This window comes from Castor canadensis, chromosome 7, assembly GCF_047511655.1.
Source record: "Castor canadensis chromosome 7, mCasCan1.hap1v2, whole genome shotgun sequence".
Lineage (NCBI taxonomy): Eukaryota > Metazoa > Chordata > Mammalia > Rodentia > Castoridae > Castor > Castor canadensis.
The window spans coordinates 117,432,763-117,455,919 of NC_133392.1; the positions used below are offsets into that span (position 1 = coordinate 117,432,763).

A 23,157-nucleotide genomic window follows, 5' to 3' on the forward strand; every position below is an offset into this window, starting at 1 on the left:
GAAGTGCCTGGGGAAGAGATGCTCTGAACGCCGCCTTCAGCCACCAAGTAAAGGGCTTCTTCTGCCTTTTCCATTCAAGCACTTCTAATTTTTAATGCATAACTAATTGATGAAGATTTAGCATATTTAATTGTTTTGATTAAAAAGGGCTTCAACAGTGATAAACAAAAGTGGATGAAAAGAATTCACGGGCAGAAGCCAAAGTGATTACTTCAGTAAGTGGTAGAGTGCTGCCGAATTAAAGTGACGGGACTGGCTGATGAACGGGGGCTGGAGGATGCCTGTGGAGTGATTATGCTCATGAAGGATCTGCCAACAGCCTGCCACGAGCTGCTGGGAGAGGAGAATTCCAGCCTGATTTGAGCCGTGAGACTTGACGGTAAAGGATTGCCTTCTGAGGACCCCAAAGTAGGGTACCAGTTGGCAAGGGGAGGTCTGGGACTCATAAAAAAGTCGTGGAACCTGAGAGCTAAAGTGCCCTCAGATACCGAGCCCACACTCCTCATTTATAGTCAAGATGCTTGAGGTTCACAATGGTTAATTATCTTGCCTAAGGCCATATAGCTGAAGATGGTGCGGCTGAGATTCTTATTCACGTCTGTCTTGCTCAGAAGCCTGCAGTATTTTCAATCAATCTAGTTATTGCATCAGACTAAAAAAATTCTGCTGTCTGAGAGACAAATTGAATAAGCATCTACTGTGCACCATCACGAGCACATCGTGTGTTAGCCAGGACAGCCATCTTGAGAATAAAGTAATATGAATAGGATGTGAGTCTGAATAAGAAAGGTCCTGTCCTTGGGAAGATAGCAGGTGTGGGGCAATGTACTAAGTGAAGATTAATTTGTATCTGACAGTTGCTTGTTTCTATATCCCAGTCAAGGAGAGGGGTTCTCTCACTGGAAGTTGTGGGAGATGCCAAAAGCAGAGCTAGCTACAGAAAGCCCATGAGACAGCCAGCTGGGATGGGGCAGAGGAAATCAAACCAGTATCAAAATCCAGGAGCTGAAACTGACATGGGGAAATAGGACCCAGAACAGAGAGACAAAAGCAAGGAGTTAAGAGGAACATGGCGGAAGGAGCACAGAAATGTGTCCTTTGGTAAACTGACCATATCTGGAAAACCAGGCAACATTCTGCCAAAGCTTCATTCTGCCAAGGCTCCACCCCTGTTCCATAAGGCTTGGCTCAGAAGATGTTGACTTTGGACTGGATCAAACTGGAGTTTGTTCTGGACTTTTAAATTTAGTGAACAATGATGACCATCATTCCCAAACCGGCTGCCTACTGAGGTCATCTGGAGTGTTGATTAAAATGCAGGTTCCTAGGAACACCTCTTTCTATTCTGAATCTGAGAAACCAGAAATCTGTATTTTAAGCAAGTATCTGTGATGATTACTTTGTGGAGTATCTGGGACCATACATTGTAGTACCAGGGTGCTATAGAGGTCTTCTGGTGGCTTGCCTCAGTGTACTGTCTCTTCTTTTCTGGCTGCTCAATTAATGCTTTTGTCAATGCCTTACATATGGACATAGCAGCCAGGCTCATCAGATCCACTCAAAATAAGAACTAGACAAAGCCATGGATAATTCAGGCTAACTAGTCAGGATCCAAAAATGGCCTCAAGAGACTGGATGGATATACAGACCAAGCATTGCAAATGAGACTCAATTGGGAAAACTATAACATCCTACACCATGGGGACAGAACACCAAAAACATGAGTACCATAAGGAATGGACAGAGCTTAGCAGAAGAACTAAAGTAAGGTAATAAAGCCAGGTGAAAATTATTGTTGGTAACATAGAGGTGATAATCTCATGCCTCCCCCCCCCCACAGCTTAGAGAAATGAAGAGCCTGGTGCAAAGATATAGGAGCAACACATCAAGAAGGAAGAATTTCCTTCAATGAACATTATTAACCCTTTAAATAAAAGGAAATCCTGCAATATATGGTAATGTGGATGGACCTGGAGGACATTATGCTAAGTGAAGTAAGCCAGGCACAGGACAAATGCTGCATGCTTACACTTGTAGGAGGTATCTAAAACAGTCATACTCATAGAGTTAAAGAGGAGCATAATGGTTTCCAGGGTCCAGGGTGAGGGGCAAAGTTGGGGAGCTAATCAATAGAGCCTGGATTCTGCAAGATGAGTGAGTTCTCAAGATCTGTACAATATTTTCCCTATAGTTATTGACACAGTATTATATGTACAAAATTTGGTTAATGGGTACTGGGGTAGATGTCTTGTTAAGTGCTCTTGGTTTTTTTTTTGGTGGTACTAGGGTTTGAACTCAGACCCTTCACCTTGAGCCACTCCACCAGCTCTTTTTGTGATGGGTTTTTTTTTTAGATAGAGTCTCACAACTTGTTTGTATGGACTGGATTTGAACCTCGATCCTCCTGATCTTTGCCTCCTTGAGTAGCTGGGATTACAAGTGTGAGCCACCTGCACCCAGCTAAATTAAGGGCGCTTACCACAATAAAATAAAGCTTTTAAAAAAGAAAATAGAGAAGAATAAGCACAAGGGTGAAAATATTCAAAACCACATCCTTTAGATAAACTGGGGATGTTTATCTGAAGGAGTGAAGAAAGGCACCTCTTTAAGAGATAGGTCTGGATGAAATTATCCAGGGCTGTCTTGAGAGAGAGGAATTTGCAATGGCTTGTTTGTACACAAGCCATTCTTGCAAGGGCAAGAAGTAGCAAAAGTATAAAAGGACAGAGGCTCCAGGAAGGCAGGCCTAGGCACAACATGAGACATCATTACGATGATCAGAGGCCAAGCAGAGGTAAGTTGTCTCAGAGGGCAGTGAGCTCCCTGTCACTGCAGGAGACCAAGCAAAGACTGATTAGCTGCTTTTCAGGGGTATAGTAGAAAGGATTGAATCATAGAAAAGCTCTGTGGACTCTTCTTTAATGTTAAAATTCTGAAATTTTAAGAACAAACCAGAACACTTTAACAACAGTTGACACAACTTTGACAAGTACCTAATGATGTTTTATTGTGCATAAGGCATCCTGAAAGTAACAGGGTCTGAGGAGAGCCAATGAGCTTACAGTCAAGTATGGGGAGACTGACAAACAGGCAACTGTTGTACCATGAGAGGAGGGTTGTGATTTAGGGCAGCATGACAGGAAGGTTTCCTTGTGGTCAGAGGAAGGATGACAGACACGAGTAGGAAAAGCAGGGCATAGCCAAAGAAGACAAGGAGAATATAGAGAGCAAGGGAGACCATGAAGAGAATTTGTGTCCCCAACAGTTAGAGTCTGCTCAGAAAGGCCCAGTGACTTCCCATCCAGGAGGAAAAGTGGAAATGCAAACACTAAGACCCAAGGAAGTGCAAGGGCTCTCCTGGGTTACGTCCCATTCTAGTGTGGTGCTAAGAACTGTTTTGAGTCCAGCAGGCCAAGGACATGTCTCGGGACACCATGTCTACTGCCTTTCAATCTTGACTGTGGTACAGGCATGAGAGCTTTTCTCCACGCCTCCTTGGAGCTGCTGCATCAATGTAGCTCTGAGGCAGAACCAGGCAGCTTTACATTAAGGTACCAGAACACAGAAAATTTCTGTCATTCCTCAGATTAAAAGCATCAGGTGGAAAACAGCAGGTGTAATGTATTATTTATCTCTTTGCAACAAACAAAAATCATTCAGGTTTCTATCATCTATCTGCTGTGTTGCTTTGCTATGATGATTGTCCCCAAAGACATCCTCAGAAGGGAAGAATTCTATAGTCTATTTCCTGCTGTAGCATTGGGAAAGGTAATGGGTTCGTCTGTGACTAGGCTAGCTGGGACATATTGGCTAACTCACCTGACTGCTTTGGGCTTCCCAAATTCACATATCTTCCCAATGACTTGAGAATACTATGGGTACCTCTGTGCTTTTTTCTGTACTGTTCCTTCTGGCTAAAAAATCCCCTTATTTCTTTCATCGAGTTTCTCCTCTGCTCCAGAAAACCATTCCTCACATCCATACAGTACCTCTGTGCTTCCCTCCAGCATTGTATTTAATACACCCTGGTAATTTCCAATTTCTTAGCCTGATCATGTTAGACTACAAGTCATCTCTTGAGTTTGCAAGGCTCAGCACAGAGCTCAGCCCCCAGGAGTTATCAGGGATTAGCTCATTCCAGCTTCTGTAGACAATATATCTGAAATATTTACGGAGTCACAGGTCTTCCTTTAGTGAAAGATACAAATCACAGATTTTTAATATTCACAATCAAGAGTTGATATTTTATAAAGCCTCTTCATCTTCATCTCATGGTCTCATTCTAAGTCTTCTGGGCAAGGAGGATTTACCCATTTATAGGCAGACCAGAAAAGGCGGTAACTGTGCTGCTAAGAGTATGGACACCGGGAGCACAGTTCTACCATTAATAGTGTGACTTTGAGTAAGCTACTTACTTTGTTCCTCATTTTCCCAGTTTTTAAAATGGGAGTGATAATAGTTTGTATAAGTGAGTCCCTAAAGCATGGTCTAGCACAGTTAAGTGTTCAACAAATCTTAGCTGTAACTGGCCCCAAATCCCATGACTAACAAACCCAGGAATCAATTCTTTAACTTTTTGTTTTGGTTTTTTTTGAGACAGGGTCTCACTATGTAGCCCAGGCTGGCCTGGAACTCACCATCCTTCTTCCTGCCCTAGCCTCTCAAATACTGAGATTATAGATGTGTGCCACCACACCAGCTAAGGATCAGGTTTTTGAAATAAGGTACGCTGCACCCAAATTCAGTGGATGCCCTATCTCATCCTGCCAGGAGCATTCTACAGGCCATGAGAACTTGTGGCAGTCCCCAAGGAGCCCCGTCAAGCCCCTCCTTCTTTGACTACTTCATTACACAAGGAAGCTCAGTGAAAGGCAGCTCTGTTCTCAGTGGTAATATTGGTCCAGTCCCAGCTTTCTTTCTATCTACTGAGGGCTTACCTTTGGATGCTCTGGCTTTTCTAGATGATTTTGGCCATGACAAGAGGCAGCAGACTGAAGGCCAGGCTCTAAATTGGAGATTACCTGAGCTAGAATCCCACACCTGCCCAATTACTATCTGGACAATTGTTTGACCTCTTTGTGCTCCCACCTGTAAGCTGAGGACTTCAATAGCATCTACCTCCTAGGGCTGTTGTGAGAGTTAACTGAATTAATCCATGCTGTGTTAGGGCTGAAAGCAGTGCTTAGCAATCATGGTCAAGTGTTGCCATTATTACTGTGGCTGCAAATGCTGCAGCTACACTGAGGTTCCTGGCTCCTGGTTCTGAATCTGGACGGTTGGAGAATAAGAGAAGCAGATGAGTTTGTGAGAACAAATTTCCTTCCTCAGCATTTCTTCAGTATAATCTCTTAGGCCACAAGTGAGTGTAAAGGATCAAGAAACACCCAGATTTGATAAATACCTATCATGAGCTAGGTAAGAATTTTCCATGCATTATCTCATTTAGTGTTCATGCATTACACCACAACAGGTGCAATTATTCCTCCTTCAGAGGAGTAAATTGAGAGAGTTTAAACTTAACTTGGATAGTTTGACTTAAGTTGCACCAAGTTATACAATGAATGAATAACCAAGCAGGATAGGAGTAAGGTCTGTGTCCAAAGCCTGTGTTCTCCATGCCACATTATACTGCCTATGGGTCAGAGAATAAGGGTGTCTCTGGAAAGAATTTTGACACCATCTCAGCTTTTCCCCTTTAAGCAGGATGCTATTTCAATATTAGAAGTGGAAATTCAAAATCAAGACAAAATCAGAAGGGTGGCACCAAGTGTCTCTCAGTTCCATGTGTATGCAGATGACTTAAGAGGGATGGGGACAGAGCCAAGACACCAGGAGTCTGTCAGTCAATCAATACCATCCATCACTGTGAAGCCTGGTTGTCATGGTAACCAGGGGATAAAGCCTGGAGCTTGTTAGAATCCGGTGACTGTCTGTTCAGGGTGACTGGTTGGTTAGCGGGCACAGCAAAAGACCTACTGGACCATCCCAGACTGCTTAGCCATGAATATAGAATCCTTCAATATCATGTTTCTTCCTACCTCACCCTCCCCAATTGTCCAATTCATCCCAGAAACGTTAGGATACCACCTCTGACTCTGTGGAGTGTAAAGAAAGCACCAGAGAATGTGCAGCAAATATAGGATTCTAACTCACCCTAACTTAAAGACAGAGTCTCTGCTTCTGCCTCTGGGTAGCACTCTGTGGATATATAGTAACAAGATGCACACTGGAAACTGTTGCAAGAGTGTGACACTTACAGCCAACTTCAAAGTACACTGAAGCACCTAAGACAGACTCCCAAGCCAGAATTGTAGAGACAGAATGACTGCCCAGGAGAGTTTTGTCTAAGCTAGAGAGAAGGAAAGATGACAGGTGCAGACAAGATGGGATTGGACTGCAGAATCCCAAAGAGAGAGAAAGGAACTAGCATAGAGCTCAGTGCAGCATAGCAGTGGGACTGGAGGTAGGAGCAAGGCCAGAGCATGCTTGCTTGGATGCTGGCCATCTTTTCCAACATAAGGGATTCTCCCATTTTCTGTGCTCATCTTTGCATGGCTCTTGCAGCTAGCCACCCTCTCTGTGGCTTCTGAAGGCCAATACTGATTCTGTTTCCTGACTTCTTTCATCATCACTCTTCCTGGGATAACCCAGGCACAGGACTGTTCTCATCTATAAAGCCCTCCTACCAGAATCCAGTCTTGGGGTGAACTTACACACTTATCTTCTTTTCTTCATTACTCCCACCCCCCAAACTGATTGGTCCAGACATTCCTGTGCAACTCTCCCTGATGAGGAAGCCTCAGCATCTTCTCTACCAGGCAGACACTTAATCCTACTAATTTTGAAGGAGAAGCTTTGAACATCTTTGGAGCCTAGAAAATGGGAGGGGCAGAAAAGGTGGTTTACTTCTGGCTTTGTGCTTCTATTGTATTTGTTTCTATCCAAGCATTGTATATTCTGAGCCCCAAACTTACTGCACATTTCTCTAGGACAAAGGTCTGTGTGCTGCATCCCTGTGTTCCCAGAAACCATGGGGGCTTGGTGAGGACTTACTGGATAAGAAAGTCCTCCAGCTTGCTAATGGAAGAGCTTGTGATTTGACAGATTCCATAATTGTGTAAGTCAATTACTTACAATAAATATCTTCACTACTATACAGATATATTACATAGAGGTATAGTATTGATTCTGTTTCTCTGGAGATCCCTAACTAATATGCTTCCCAATGTTTCTTTCCTGGCTATTGTGGATTTTTTGTTATTGTTTAAAGTGCTTAAATACATGTCTAAGTCAATGGAGCACAAGCTAAGACAGTGTTTCTAAAACTCTTTTGATGACCCCAAAAGTAAAATTACATTTTCTATCATGATCCAGTCCACATATAGTCAGCTAAAAGAAGTTTCAGTACTTTGGGTAGTGAGCTCTGATAGTTTCCATCTCATTGCACTGTATTTTATTATAATTATTCATGCGGATCGTGACCTCCTAAATTTCTTTGACAACTTACTAATGGGCTATGGCCTACAGTTCTCAAAACCCTAGGTTAAGACATGCTTAAGAAAATACATCATGTTGGTTAAGGTTATAGGTTTCTCAATTTGGCCCCTGAGTCCAATAATGTATAGCTGTGCGACCTGGGACAAGTTATCTTACATCATTGAACCTCAGTTTGTTCTTTGTAAATTAGAAATTGTTGGCATCCTTTTCTTAGATGTCTCCTGACTAAGTGAGATAGTGCAGTTAAAGCGCTTAGCCCAGTGTCTACTACCTGGCAGATGCTCAGTAACTTTTGGCTGCCTTACCACCACAACGAGAATCTAAGACTCTGGTATACGGCAACAGAATGAATGACAGAAAGGGAAAAGGCACAAATCCATGGAAGACACACAAAACTAAATCAGAAGACCTTGGTTTCAATACTAACTGAGTCAAATTGAGCTGTTTGCCACAGCTATCTCTCTATGAAAATGGGCAAAATAATAATATAATTCCTTATGAAGCTATTATGAAGATTAATTTGAATACCAGAAGTGAATGTATATTTGCTTCTTTATAAATATCAAGAGTTATTATGTGTAAATGTGTTTTATTAAAAACCAAATACTTGGATTGATTCTAAGTATAGTGAATAAGAAAATAAACTCTTAGTCACTCTGTGTAGTAAACAATTTGGCTGTTCCCACAGTAAATCATCCTGACTATAATCAGATGATTATAACAAAAAGAAACCCCATTACCTTCTATGAACCCCCTGATGAGAGGGATCATGTATTCATTATGTTGGTATCTGGACAGCTCTTCCCATGTTAAGTCTGCCTAATAAATAATTGTTTGTTGAGTGAAAGACTGGAGGAATGGATGAATAACGGAAGGCAGGGAGGCAGAAGGAGAGGGGGATAGAGTTATAATTAATTCTGTCCCTGTGGCTTGTTCCATATTGTGTGTTAGTGGTGGCCAGCTGCTCCAAGGACTCTTACTAGAAGGGGATGATCAATGATGGGTTGGATGTACTACACTCTTGCTGGAAGGGTCTTTCCAGGGTCACTGTTATCTGGCATCTATCAGGGACAGGGATGATGGAACACACACCCTGATTTGGGCAGAGTTGTTAACACTTTGAAAGATAGTGATGAAGATCCAAAATGACCTTGACAAATGAGAAGAACAGCCCCTCCAAAACTGGATGAAGCTCTGGAGACAGAAATGAATGACCTTGATTTAAAAAATGGGCAGGCAGAGGAGGAGACATGATTTCTGAGGCTCCAAATCCACAGCAAAAACATCAGCTACTGCAGGCAGGACACAATGGTAATGATTTCCTTTCCATGTAAGCAACACTTCAGAACTGACTGGTTGCAGACCCTGGGAGACAGGTCTTCTTATTATTCCCTATTCCAACTTTACAGATGAAAGAACAGTTAAGATTACAGGTAAAAACTGGAGAGCTAGAAATAATCACATAGTTAGAACTGCTATGGTTTGAATGTGATTTATCTCCTCCAAAACTCATATTAAAATACAATTTCCAATGTAACAGTGTTAAGAGGTGGTGGGTTCTTTAAGACAGGCCATTAATTAATGCCTTTCTGGTAGAAATGGGTTCATTCTCCTTAGAGCTGGTTGTTATAAAATGCTAATTTTTTTCTGCCTGGTCCCACTTGCCTTTTTGCTTTTCTGCCAAGCTATGATACAGCATGAGACCTTCACCAGAAGCAAAGAAGATGCCTGTACCATATTCTTGGACTTGCTGGTCTTCAGAACTATGGACAAAATACATCTCTGTTTTTTTTATAGGTTGCCTTGACTCAGGTATTCTGTTATAGCAACAGAATATGGACTAAGAAAAACTACCAAGTTAGTACAGAAATAACAAGAAGCAATTTTGAACTTTTACTGTATCAGGTACTGGACCACCTTCTTAGATAGATGTTTCGTTTCATATGCACAACTGTCCCATGAATTATATTCTGTCTTTATCTCATTTAGAAAAAGAGGAAACGGAGGCACACAGGTTAATCCATTCGCCTGTGAGTCACATGGCTGATAAATGGTGCAGACGGGACTTGATTCACAACCTGCTTCAGCAATTCAAATTCATTGAGAGCTAATTGGAGTCTGGGCACTATGCTAAATAGTCTCTGTAGGTAAGCTCACTTACTCCACCCAACAACTCCATGAGGTCAACGATAGTATGTCCAGTTTATAGGCAGAGTTGATTCTTAAAGTGACTAGGTAATCTACCCAGGATCACACAGTAGGAAAGGGGTAGGGCCTATACTTTTAACTGCTATGCCATATTAATATGCTGCATTGAAAGGAAACATATCTCCAGAACAATTATCATATGACATGTATGTGGACTTGTTCTCAATCAAACCCTTGTTACCATTCCTGTTTGGGTCTTGAAGAAGCTGAGATTCTGAGAAATCAAGGTCTTGTATATAATAAATGGTAGAACCAAGGAACCTACCTAGGTGTGTCTGACTGTAAAGTTTAGACTCTTTGCTACCAGCACATTTCTTAATTCATAGGCTCTTACTGAGTCTACCTAAAATTGCCAGGTACTGGTGGTTCACATCCATAATCCTAGCTACTCAGGAGGCAGAGAACAGAAGGATCGCAGTTCAAAGCCAACCCAGGCAAATAGTTCGTGAGACCTTATCTCAAAATTACCGAACACAAATCAGGACTGGCAGAGTGGTTCAAGTGGTAGAGTCCTGGCCTAGCAAGTGTAAAGTCCTGAGTTCAAGAGCCTAGTACCACCAAAAAATTTGTAAGCCATAATAGTAACTACCGTTTGGACAATGTTTTACTTATCACAGTGCTTTTCATAGCTATTATCTTAGTTAATGTTCACAAAAGCCTTTTAAAAAGCTTTTTGAGACAGGTTCTCACTATGTAACCCAGCTTGGCCTCAAACTCACGATCCTCCTGCCTCAGCCTCTTGAGTGCTGGGATTATAGTAAGTTCAGTTTCACAATAGTCCTTTGAAGTAACTATAATTTATATATTGGAAAACTAAGGTTCATAGATGTGACATATGAGCATCCAAATGGCAGAGTCTGGTTGAAAAACAAAGATACTCATGGAAAAGAATTCAATTTGCTATCACATTTCCTGCTGGCTTTGATGGGGCTACAGAATACTATTGATTTCTTTCACAGCAAAGCACCAATGGAAGTCATTTTCTATAAGTTCTTTGCAAAACCCTCCTACTATAGACAAAAATCATAGAATCGTGAACCTTTGTAACCTTAAGGTCTATTGGTTTAAATAATACAGGGCATCCATGACAAGAAGTATTTTACTTTACGCTGCATTTTGAGGGACCAAAGCTGAAACAAAACTGTCAAGACCTACCTAGCTTACCACGCACTCCCCCCAAAAAAAAACATCCAAAGCAGACTGCTACCAATTTAATCCCAAAGAATCTTCTGTAATGTTCATCTAACACTGACACTTTTCTCATTTGCATGCCTGCTGGCTGGGAGGAACCTGCAGAGAAAATTGTGCTCAGCCTGGTAAGTGGAGACTGAGAAGGAAACCAATGAGATGTGTGGAGAGAGAGCCTGAAGGACTCCTAATAAAGGCAGCTGGAATGTAAAGGGAAAAAATGTGGATTTTAACTCAGAATAAAAATGTGGATTTTAACTCAGAATATCTAGAGAATTTCTCACTCACTAGTGATACTTTCCATGTGTAGAAATAAGGAGATGTCTCTTCTCTCCCAGATGATGGCAAAGATCAAGTGAGAGGACTGATATGAAGGCACCAGGCATGGAGCTTGGAACATAATAAATAGTCAATTCTTTCTCCACCTGTCTGTGTCTGCTAAATAGGAAGTTGCTGGTGTCTCTGGTAGAGAAAGAATTCAGAAGAGGAATACACAAGGTTTTGGTGAGAAGGACATACTGTGATGGCCTGGAGTTGCCACAGTCCTATCTGTGTTCTAGAATTCTTCCCACATATCAAATACCTACAGACATCTCTCCTAGGAAGCTGGCATCTCCAGATTGACAGACGTCCTTGCCACAGTGTGTGTGTAACACCACCTGTGTTTGTATAGTAGAAATATTACTTCAGAGGAAAGGTAATTTATATCTCATAATCCGTACCCAGTCCATCTATAAATTCTCTAATTCTTTTGCAAAATATGTCCCAAATCTGCCATATTCTTCTATCTCTGTTCCTTATTGCTTACCTGGACTTCAAGCAAGTATTCTTCCTGAGTCCTCTCTTGCCCTCTTTAGTCTGTGCTCTAGAGAGTAGACAAATGATCTGCTGACACAGGGGTTAGACCATAGAACTGCCCTTCTCCCTTGCTTTGGTATCTCCTCTTTATCCTTCAGCTCTTTTCTCAGCTCTCTTCCCAAAGAGATTTTCCCAGATCATACAAAGAGGGATTTGGCAACATGGTCAAACAAAGTCTCTCTGAAAAGATGAGATTTAAGTTGAGGTCTGGGTGATAGAAATATCACTATGTAAACCTCAGAGGAAAGGGCAGCAGAGATAGTGGAGACAGCCAATACAAAGACCTTAGGCTAAATAATTAAAGTTCCTCGGGAGCAACAATGGTGGCCACAAAAGAAAGAAAATAAATAAAAGCAAAAAGAAAAGACTGCCATGTAGTATCCAGATGAAAGACACTGATGTTTTGCATTAGAGATACAGCAAAAAAGAAGGGAAGACAGATGTCCACGTGGACTTTAGAAGTACAGTCCACTGATCTTGCTGATAGGAGGCAGGGAGGAAAAGGAAGGCTATTACTTAGTTTCCTCTCCTGGACCATGAGCTTTACAAAAAGAGGAACCATACAATCTTTCTTACCTGGCACATCATGCAAACTCAATAATCATGTTTGAATGAATGAATGTATGAACAAACAGAACTAGAGGAGAAGAGGCAGAGACATGTCAGGGCAGGGTTCACAGAGGTGGGGATGCCTGTACATGGTTCAGAAAGGTGAGTTGAAGCTTGTCAGGTAAGCAAGACAGGGAAGAATCTCACAGAATGAAAGAATGGCATTGCAGAGGAGGCAGAAAACATACAACACAAGCAGAATGATGTCATTGAAATCCTTGATCTGTCCAAGGTAAATTGTCAGCTCTGTAAGTGGACTATGCTCCAGAGAAGCCAGAATAGAAAATGCACTTCTCTCTTTGTTATACCTTGATACAAAGACAAATAATGAAAGCTCCAAAGAAGGAGAAAAAAATCCTGATCCAGAAATTCAAGTCCAAAGATTCCTGCAGAAGGCAGAAAGCTGTCAGGTATAGCCCTTGAGGAAGTTTTAGGATCCCATTGAAGTCTAATATCACCTCCCCGACATGCAAGACTTCTCTTGATTTTTTGATGCATGATTCTGTGCTGTCTTTGGGGAAGAAGCATTTGATCTAAAAGACACATTAAAGAAAACAGCCTGTGCATCCTGTGGGAAAAACCCAGAGAGGATCTGAAGCAAAGCCAAGGACAAAGGACTCCCCCAGTGCAGACCAGTATGTTCATTTAAATCATCCCACACCAAGCTCAGCCATTTGAGGACATGAATGTACACCACCCTGGGTGTCTCTTAGAAACAAGCACTTAATAGGATATAAATTAAAGTCATATGGATCAAAGATATAGAAAGAGGAAAAGGCAGTGACAGAGGGAAAGACAGAGGAGGGGAGAAAGAGTCAGATATCTAGAAAGGAAGGAAATGTGAGAGGGGGTGAGAAAGAGACAGAGAAAGCTAGCCAAACATGAGTTATGGAAAAATGTATGTGCGATGCTATTTGTCAAAGAGAAAGAAGGTAGAAATGTTTTTGCCGTTTGTAGGTTAATATGTAAATGACATTCTGATTTATTAGCGGTCTCCAGCAGATGAGGTGATGATTAGCACATTTCCATATTTATAGAAAAGCAACACTAACTTTCCCGATTTATAGAAAATCAGCCCTTCACAAATAGCAAATTGTGCTATTATCGACATATGGGTTCCTATAAACAGAACTGAGGTAATTATCCCTGGGACAATTTGTTGGTGGGCTTCTTTTGAATATTAACCACTTTGGAAGCCCATTTCTGCCCTACATATTTTAAAGAGGAGGGGCAACCATGTACTCCAGGCAATTAATTAGTAATCCAACACTAAAGACAGGAACCCACATGAAAAACAATACCCAAACCACTGTGACAGGGAAAACCACCAGTCCAGGGCTTGGAGGTCAGGTTCCTGCAGAGCTATGCAAAGTAATTCACATCCTTGATGAGAATCAGTGTTGGGAGTGGGGGGGCTAAAATTGGGATAACAACAACCTCCAAATATTGTCATAAAATGAAATGAAAATATATGTATTACACCTGGAGTCTAGTAAATGCTCAACAAATGTTAATACTTTTTCCTTCCACTCATTTTTCAATAATTTTTAAAGACCTGCTTGAACAGTTATTCAAACTCTTTTTTTACAATGATCTATTTATACAAAATAAACACATGTATACCTGCATACATGCATCCATGTCTTTATTTAACTGGAAAAAGTTTGCTAAAGCAATAATTTACCTTCAGTGACTATAATCCCCTATGTTATTCATATTCTATCCTTTGTTGTCAGTGTTATTCAAAATTTTACTTGTGATCCATACATTGATTTTGAGACCTACTATTGGATTGCAACCCACAGCTTGAAAAATACTGTGCTGCAAGTAGGAACCACCATTGAATCCCCAGCACAAACATATGAGATGTTTAATTAAAGCATCTTGAATTATTTTAAAAGAAAACATAGGTAGACTTATGAATGAATTAATGAACGACTCTAATGAGAAACCAGAATCAATGTTCCCTGTCTTGTTTGCACAGTCACTATGTTTTAGATAGGCCCTGTGCTTAGCAGTAAAGAGAAAGTGTTGGATTCACAATAGCCAAGTTATGGAAACAGCCAAGATGCCCCACCACTGACGAATGGATTAAGAAAATGTGGTATTTATACACAATGGAATTTTATGCAGCCATGAAGAAGAACGAAATGTTATCATTTGCCGGTAAATGGATGGAATTGAAGAACATCATTCTGAGTGAGGTTAGCCTGGCCCAAAAAACCAAAAATCATATGTTCTCCCTCATGTGTGGACATTAGATCAAGGGCAAACACAACAAGGGGATTGGACTTTGAGCACATGATAAAAGTGAGAGCACACAAGGGAGGGGTGAGGATAGGTAAGACACCTAAAAAATTAGCTAGCATTTGTTGCCCTTAACGCAGAGAAACTAAAGCAGATACCTTAAAAGCAACTGAGGCCAATAGGAAAAGGGGAACAGGTACTAGAGAAAAGGTTAGATCAAAAAGAATTAACCTAGAAGGTAACACCCACGCACAGGAAATCAATGTGAGTCAATGCCCTGTATAGCTATCCTTATCTCAACCAGCAAAAACCCTTGTTCCTTCCTATTATTGCTTATACTCTCTCTTCAACAAAATTAGAGATAAGGGCAAAATAGTTTCTGCTGGGTATTGAGGGGGTGGGGGGAAGAGGGAGGGAGTGGAGTGTGTGGTAAGGGAGGGGTGGGGGCAGGGGGGAGAAATGACCCAAGCCTTGTATGCACATATGAATAGTAAAACAATAAAAAAAAAAGGGAAAGTGTTGGGCATGCTATTTGCTTTCAAAGATCTTGCTGTCTAGATGAGGAAGAAATATTAAGTGTTTGGGGAAAAAAACTTTTAAAGACTAAGCAGTGTGGAATTCACATTAACATGTTGAAGGGAAGTTCAAATCCTAGTGATGCCAACAAACAAAATCTCCCCCACTTTATTACTTTTAAAGAGACAACTGTGAGGTAATAGAAAGCACACAGTTTAGGGAGCCTAGCCCAGTCTGGCCCTGTCTGTGATGCTTGTTAGCAAGTCATTTTAATAGATCTCACCTCACTGGAAATTAGCCATTTATACTATTTGATAGAGTTGTCATGCAAACTAAAATGAGATCAACCAGGGACTCAGAATCTGCTTAGATAAATGTAAACCATGCCTCGGTGTAAGTGTTGACCACTGTGTGCGTGTAGCTTCTGCTCTACTTACCAAGTGATTCCATTTTTTCTTTGTCAATCACCAGGATGTATTCATAAGTGCCACCCATAGATCCAGAGGTGATGTAATGAGTGCCATAGTCATTGATAAACTTGGCGTACATGCCATAATTGTACTGATCTGGAAGCTCCATTAATGACTGCAACATTCCTTCATCCAGCACAATATTGTGCCTTCTCATCTTAAAATGGGCAGTCTGCACCTTTGTGAAAATTCTCATGAAGCCATATCTCTGCAACAACAACCGCCATTGATTGGGGCAAAAGAACAAAGGAAATATACATCTTACCACATGAGATAGTGCAAAAGGTCAGCATTTTGTAGCTAAGGAAAATATATTGATATAAAGATGTGTAATAAAACAGATTTCACACACATGGATTGGACACCAGACATCTCCAAATGTATGCCAGACATCTCCAATGCGTTTGTCTTCTGTTTATGTCTGTTGCCCTCCCTGGGTCAAGTTCACATCAACGCCCACCTGGGTGTTCCTACAGTGGTCTCTTCAGGTTGCTGCCCCCTTCTGTTCTGTCCACAGCCCATCGTCACCTCCACACTTTCCCTAGTTTTTTCAAAGAACTGCACAGTCTTGTGCGCATATACTATGCATACATATGTCCATGTTTAGGATGTTTTCTGATGACATTGTGAAGTGTCACTTAATTTAATGTAATGAGCAAATATCAGTTGTGCCTGTGGTTGCGTGCATGGTGCTAGGTGCTGAGGAAATGATATTAAATGAAATAGACTCTTGCCTCCATGGAGCTTCCATTCCAGTGGTAATCTTGTTCAACTAAATAACAAAGAAAAGCAGCATACTTAATAAGAGATAGCACCAGGATAATGTTGAACAGGTTTTTAGAACAGGATGGTCATCTATGGTCCTTTCTTCCAGGTAATAAAATCCTTGATTCAAAGTGATAAGGTAAGTTTGAAGAGGCTGCCCGCTTTTAGAAAAGTCTATATTATCATGCTATAGCCAGAATTCAGAGCAATACTTATCCTTCAGATCAGTATCTAATCTGTGCACAACTCTAGAACTTAATTTATATTTGTTGAGTAAGTTAGTTTTTATGATTGTATTTTCATCATTAAAGTTAACTTTTTGAAGCCCAACTAGACCCTCAGTCCTGGTATCTGAGGCTTTTGGATGAATTTCTAATCAATTCAGTAACTATTTCTCTGCCCCATGATAACCTCTCCATCTTCATTACTACTGTGCCTTTGCATCCTGGGCTTCTGCCAGCTGAGCCCTTTCAGTCCCACTTGTGTGAGGCATTCTCTTAGCTCCAAGCCTTTGCATGCTGATTCCATGCCTAAAACATCGCTGTGGTATGCATGTTGACTGTGACCATGTGTTAAAGGCTTGGTCCCTGGAGTGGCACTGGGGTTAGGCTTGAGGAAGATGGGTCAAGTTGGTCATTAGGTCTTTGGGGGATGTACCCTTGAAGGAGACTGGGACCCTGGTCCCTTCCTTTTTTCCTTTTTTGCTTCCTGATCCATGATCTGAGCAGATTGCTCCACTACACATTCCTGATCCAGCAGTCCCACCAGAGGCTCAATGCCATTGACATGCCCCTTCTTGGACTGGAACCTCTAGAATGACAAGCTAAATAAACTTTGTCTCTTCTAAGTTAATTATCTCAGACCTTTCATTACAGTGACAGAAAGCTGACTAATGTAAGTACCCTTTGTTAACTTCCATTTCCCTTTGGCTGGACAACTTCTATTCATCTTTAAAACTCAGTTCAGATGGATGTACCTTCCTCAAAGAACAATTTCTTAAGCACCCATCCCCCAGATAATAGCTACTTATTGGTAAATGTTTGATGATAAGTGAAAGATTCGTTGATCATGCTCCTTATGATCTATTTGAGAAAACAAGGCTTATTTTAGAAATCTTTCAAGTCAAATTTAGAGGATCTGATTATTTTTTAACACATTATCATTCTATGTATTTCCTTATATGCACCAGGTAACCATGAAAAAGGATGGTGGGGGGGGGGTAAAGTGATAAGAGTTCTAGTCTTATCATCCAATTTTATTCCCTTTGTGATGATTCTGTGTGCAAAAGCTTAATAAGAAAAACAAACATGATTACCACTGATCAGACATTTCCAATTACACAAGCAAATTAAGGTTCAATTACTACTGTACTTTTTAATGCAATTAAGGTAATACGTGTTCATTGTAGATTATGGAATACTGTGAGACACACACATTTTAATACCTTCTCATTATACTTGCTTAACTTATTAAAGAATGAAGATTCTTTTGACCAGGATACACCCATACTTGCTGTAATAGAACTGCCTGCTGGACCTATGCCAATGGTTATGCCATTTGACTCAAACTTGTCATTTTTTACTTTAGAAAGAAGGTCATTTGCATTGTCATACAACTCAGAGGAGATTCCAGTATCTGCCAGGGGCTGAAAAGAAACAAGTTTATGTTAAGCTTTGTGCACACAAAGCTATTTTTCAATTTATACTTAACATTTAAATATTTGCTTTATAAAATGTCTAAAGTTTCAGATTAGTATAATTCTTTTCAAGGCTAACCCATGCATCAGATTGATATTCACCAAAATACAGAAAACACAGCAATGCAAGTGTTTCATGGTACCTCTAAAATATATGCCTCGTGTGTATACACACACACACACACACACAAAGAGAGAGAGAGAGAGAGAGAGAGAGAAAGAGAGAGATGATGATGATGATGATGATGATTCTTATAAAATGTTTTATTTTTCTTTCTAGCTGGTTTATCCTTCCTGGAGGAAGGTTGCTGCCTCTGCAATAGAGAGATACAAAAAGCCATGAGCAGGCAGGGACTAGGAAAAAAAAAGAGACAAAGAAAGCCATGAGGATTATGACAATTCTGGCAATGGTATATTTTATTGCTACCCATGAAGGTTTGGTTATTTCATTCCAGTTGCAAAATAGGGTTTCATTTCTCAGCTGACTTGAATCAAGGATGGTCTTGTGCCTTGTTTGAGCCACAGAAGTAAACCTTCAGAGCATGTGACTCATTTACTCTGCAACTCTGAGAGCATGTGCAGAAATGGAGCATCCATCAGGGTGAGTCCCTGAGGGTCTGTGATGCTCAGAATTCCCTTTCCGTTGAGGGTGAACAGGTAGTAGCATGAACAGTGCTATTTATAGTCATCAAGACTTGAGAATCCTTGCGCCAACAAATAGCCTAGTCCCTCTTGCCTGACACACAGATTCCAGGTCTTCCTCAAGATTAGAGAAATGGCAGTGTTTTTGTCTTCTGACTTGGCTCACCATATGCAATAGAGGTGGGTATGGGGCTGGAGAAACAAACTTCCTACAAACAGATCCCATAAGCTTGACATTCATTATCTTGTCACTATTTTTCTCTTGACAAACTTGGGGGAAGAAAGGTCATGCCTAGATAGTTGTTAGGAATTCTGGTGTCCTACTGTGTGTCTTTATAGATATAATGTGCATATTATATACAATCTATGCAATGTACATGATTATATAGACAGATAGGTAGATAGATAGAGATGTAGATATACAGTGATATCTCCACTATTCTAAATGATCATTAACCTTAGTTTAGACAGATCTGGGTTTGAGTCTTGACTCTGACAACTACTGCAGTACAGCTTTGGGCTTGATACTTTATTCCTTTACATCTCTTTTTATGACTAAAATGGGACAAGGATAATATCTGTTCCATTTCGTTGTCATGAGGATGCAATAAGAGAATTTATGCAGAAGTAGGATATCTAATTCATTGTAAGCATTCAGTGATGTTTGCCATATGGATGTCCCATTGGGTGCGAGTAGGGAAATGAATGACCATGAGCAAACTTTGGAACTGATTATGAGCTATGTGGTGCTCTGTCTGACCAGGAGACTGCAGGATTTTAGAGATGTTGACTCTTACATCAGTAATTTGCAAGCACTGGTGAACAGAGGAACCTTTTTTTCTAAACAAAATCATATACAAAAAAAGGCATGAGGGCTGGCGGAGTGGCTCAAGCAGTAAGAGTGCCTGTCTAGCAAGATGAGGCCTTGATTTCAAACCCAGCATTGCCATAAACAGACAAAAAAAGACATGAAAATGATCACTGTGAACTGCTCTTGGTGAAGCAGGGGCATAGGTCTAGAGTCCTGTCCATCTGCACCCAATTTATGGATTAGAAGAGTGTCCCAGGGAGTGGCAGTGGGTTAGTTGCTCATGGGCTCAGGTAGTTAGTCTAACAGAACCTTGACTTAGAATAGGTCTTCTGACTGGTGTCCCAGATCAGAATGAAATGGAGCGAAGATTGAGCAGGTGGGTGACTGTATTCATGTTATCCCTCTCTCTGGTCCCACCCTCCCCTCTCAGCACTTTCAACACTGGGCATGTGTTGGCGGCAGGTGTGAAGGGAACTTCAGTCACCAGCAAAGCCTCTCAGCAAGGCATCTTCACTGACAGGAATCTCCTTCCATGCCTCACCCCACAGTAGCCTAAAAGTATTGCTGTTCAGACTTACTTCAAAATGGTACTTCAGGAAGTTGTAGGGTTTCCGAAAGTACTTTTCATCATCTCCATAGTACAGACGTTCACAGGCAGGATCATATCGGAGCTCCCTCCATTCCCCATTGTATATGGTTTCACACTGGCCCCCATAATACCTGGCATCATACACACTCTGAGTTTCTGTCTGGGTTAGGATATTGTACCTGAGTGGAAAAGGCAGCTTCTGTGACAGAGCCTTGGAAAGTCAAAGATCATACAACATGTCATCCTCTGGAACATGATATAGCTGGTAGGTTGAGTGAGAGCTTGCAAGCTGTGCACTGCGGAGTCCTGGGGTTCTACCAAGTACCTTAAGGCTATACTGGGAGATTAGGCAACACTGAAAGCCTGAGAGGGCCAGATTCCCTTTAACCAGAGCAGCTACACAGTTCTGCTCCACATCTGGACCAGTGCCCTTATATAGGAGGCACCCCTAAATGTTGAGTAAGTTAGAGGGGAATGTACATGATTGTTAGAGTCCAAGCACAGGGGTCAGTATCCCAGCTCTGCCACCTCCAGCTGTGTGACTACAGGATAATCATTTAATCTCTCTGTGCTTCAGTTCAGTCATTTGTAAAAAGCAATTAATGATACCACCACCTTAACAGAGTTAAATATGAGATATAACACATAAAATAATCAACCATGCTTAGCATACATTAAGTACTGAATAGATGTTCTATTGTTATTGTCTGTGTTATTTCAGAAAAGGCTCTGCTACTAAAGTGACTTTGAAATATCAGGTGTAAGGCACAGTACTAGGGCTGAGACCTTAATCTCAGAAAGGCCATTCATTGCCTTTGAGGCAGCCAGGGATGTCAGGTGGTTCACAGGGACACTCTTGTAGCTCCCAACTCTGTCACTTCCTGTGAGTGATTGTGACATTGTGTTAGAATGTGACAAAAGTGTTAGAATAAGCTAAGCATTCTAAGACAGGACAATCAAAGCCTTTTATGTTACAAATAAAAGATTATTGCTTGTGTCTATCTCCCAAACTCCTATTTATCCTTTAAGACCCTACCCAAATGTTACCTCCTCTGCATAACCTTCCTTGAATGCTCTGAACACAGCTGTTCCCTCTCTGTGTTCCCATGGTATTCAATACTTATCTCTGGCATAGCATCTGCCATGATTGTCTATGTCCTCTTGACAAGGCACAATGGTAGAAAAGGAGAAAGGGGTAAACTGTGAATGCAACCTACCCCAAAGAATGAATGGATAATTACAGAGCACCTGACATAGAATTGAAAGTCAATGTATGTTAACTTCCTTTTTCTCTTCCTTTCTCTGTCTCTTTTCTTCTTATTAGTAGAAGTGATGTAATAATAGCTATGATGAATTGAATACATAATATACTAGACACTTAGCATATATTAACTTTCAACCTTCTGACAATTTTTCAAATGCAGAAGTTGAAACTCAAAACTTGCCTATAGTCACAGCTAGATTTCTTCCCAAGATACTTTTGACAGAAAATCTAACTTTTTACCTTTATTCCACCCTGCGGTGTCTGTCTCCCTACCCATATCAAACATATTGCTGCTTATAGCTTATAAATACAGCCTCTGTAACAGACTAACACAAACACAAGGCAACAGTGAGCCTGGATTGGAGTGTAATCACTAAACATTAGTAAAACCGAGGAGAATTTGAAGAAGTTGGTTGAAAAGCCCCAGTGAAAGCGAAAAAGCAATCAGAGAAGTTCTACCTTTTAAAAAGCTGATATATAAAAGTCATCATACCTGTGCAAAAATATATGTATAAGGATGTTCATTGAAGCATTGTTTATAAAAGGAAAAGTGGGAAGAATCTAATTATTTTAATAGTCAAATTATTTGATAGTTGTACCATAGAAGAGGTCAGCAAACTTTTTTTTTTAATAAAGGGACAGATAATAAATATGTTAAACTTTGCAGGCCATAGATCTCCATTGCAGGTACTAAATTCTGCTATTGTAGAGTGAAAGCTGTGTTCTAATAAAACTTTATTTACAAAAACAGCAGGCTGAATTTTCCCTTCAGACCATAGTTTGTTGGTGCCTGTTATGGAATGCTATATTATATAGAATGTAATAGACTGCTAAGGAAATATGATCACATTTATGTAAAATTTACCAGCATCTGTAATGCACAGGGCATACAGGTTTGTTTTCCAAACAATATATGTTGTCAATACACTTTTAAACCTAATCAGGAAGTACCTGCTGCTAACAGGGTTCAGCTTTAGGGAGGGAAGGGATAGAGGGTCATTGGGTGAGGCACGGGTAGGGGAGGGACCATGAAGACTCAGTTTTTACCTCAAGCATATTACTACTTTTTGAATAATAAATTAAAATTCGAAACTGAGCCATACTTAAATTAGGGGGAAAAATAAGGTATTAAGAATGGTCATTAGATCTTGATATGTAAAAAATTAACAAAATGTCAACTGCTGGGAGTGGAGGTGGGGCTACACCACTGCTTTTGGAATTCAGTGTGAGACAAACACATGCTATCAGGAAGTGAATTGGAAGGGCTCCTACTTGAGTCACACAGGAGCAGGATCACGTTCTATGATCTTTTTGTCAATAAGGAAGGGATTATTTTTTAGCTCAACACCTCAATATTTCATGCTTCTACTCTGTTCATTGCATAATAACTTTTAAAATCAACAAGAATCCTCTTCAATTGCATTATGAGCTGAATTTGTCTCCCCAGTATTCATGGGTTGAAGTTCTACTGCCAAAAATGTGACTGTTCTTGGAGACAGTCATTAAAGAGGTAATTAGGTTAAACTGAGGTCATTAAGGTGGGCCTTCATCCAGTGTGAGTGGTGTCTGTACAAGAAGAAAGAATTAGGATACCAACATGTACAGAAGGAAGACCATGTGGAGACACAGGAAGCAGTGGCCAGGAGAGAGGCCACAGAAGAAAGCCATCCTGTTGACACCTTGTTCTCAGACTTGCAGCCTCTAGAACTGTGATAAAATGCATTTCTGTTGTTTAAGTCACAGAGTTCCAAGTATTTTGTTATGACAATCCTAGCGAACGAATAGAATTGGTCTAAA

General features: G+C 40.7%; 1 protein-coding gene across 1 annotated transcript in view; it reads right to left on the reverse strand.

Annotated features, from left to right (window-relative positions):
- C8a (complement C8 alpha chain) overlaps positions 1-23,157 on the reverse strand; it is a 63,399-nt gene that overhangs the window by 13,695 nt on the left and 26,547 nt on the right. The window contains exons 5-7 of the mRNA XM_074080008.1: positions 20,086-20,275; positions 17,803-18,003; positions 15,561-15,801 (exon numbers count right to left, since the gene is read on the reverse strand). Coding sequence (XP_073936109.1) covers positions 15,561-15,801; positions 17,803-18,003; positions 20,086-20,275 — 632 coding nt within the window. The remainder of the gene's footprint in view (positions 1-15,560; positions 15,802-17,802; positions 18,004-20,085; positions 20,276-23,157) is intronic.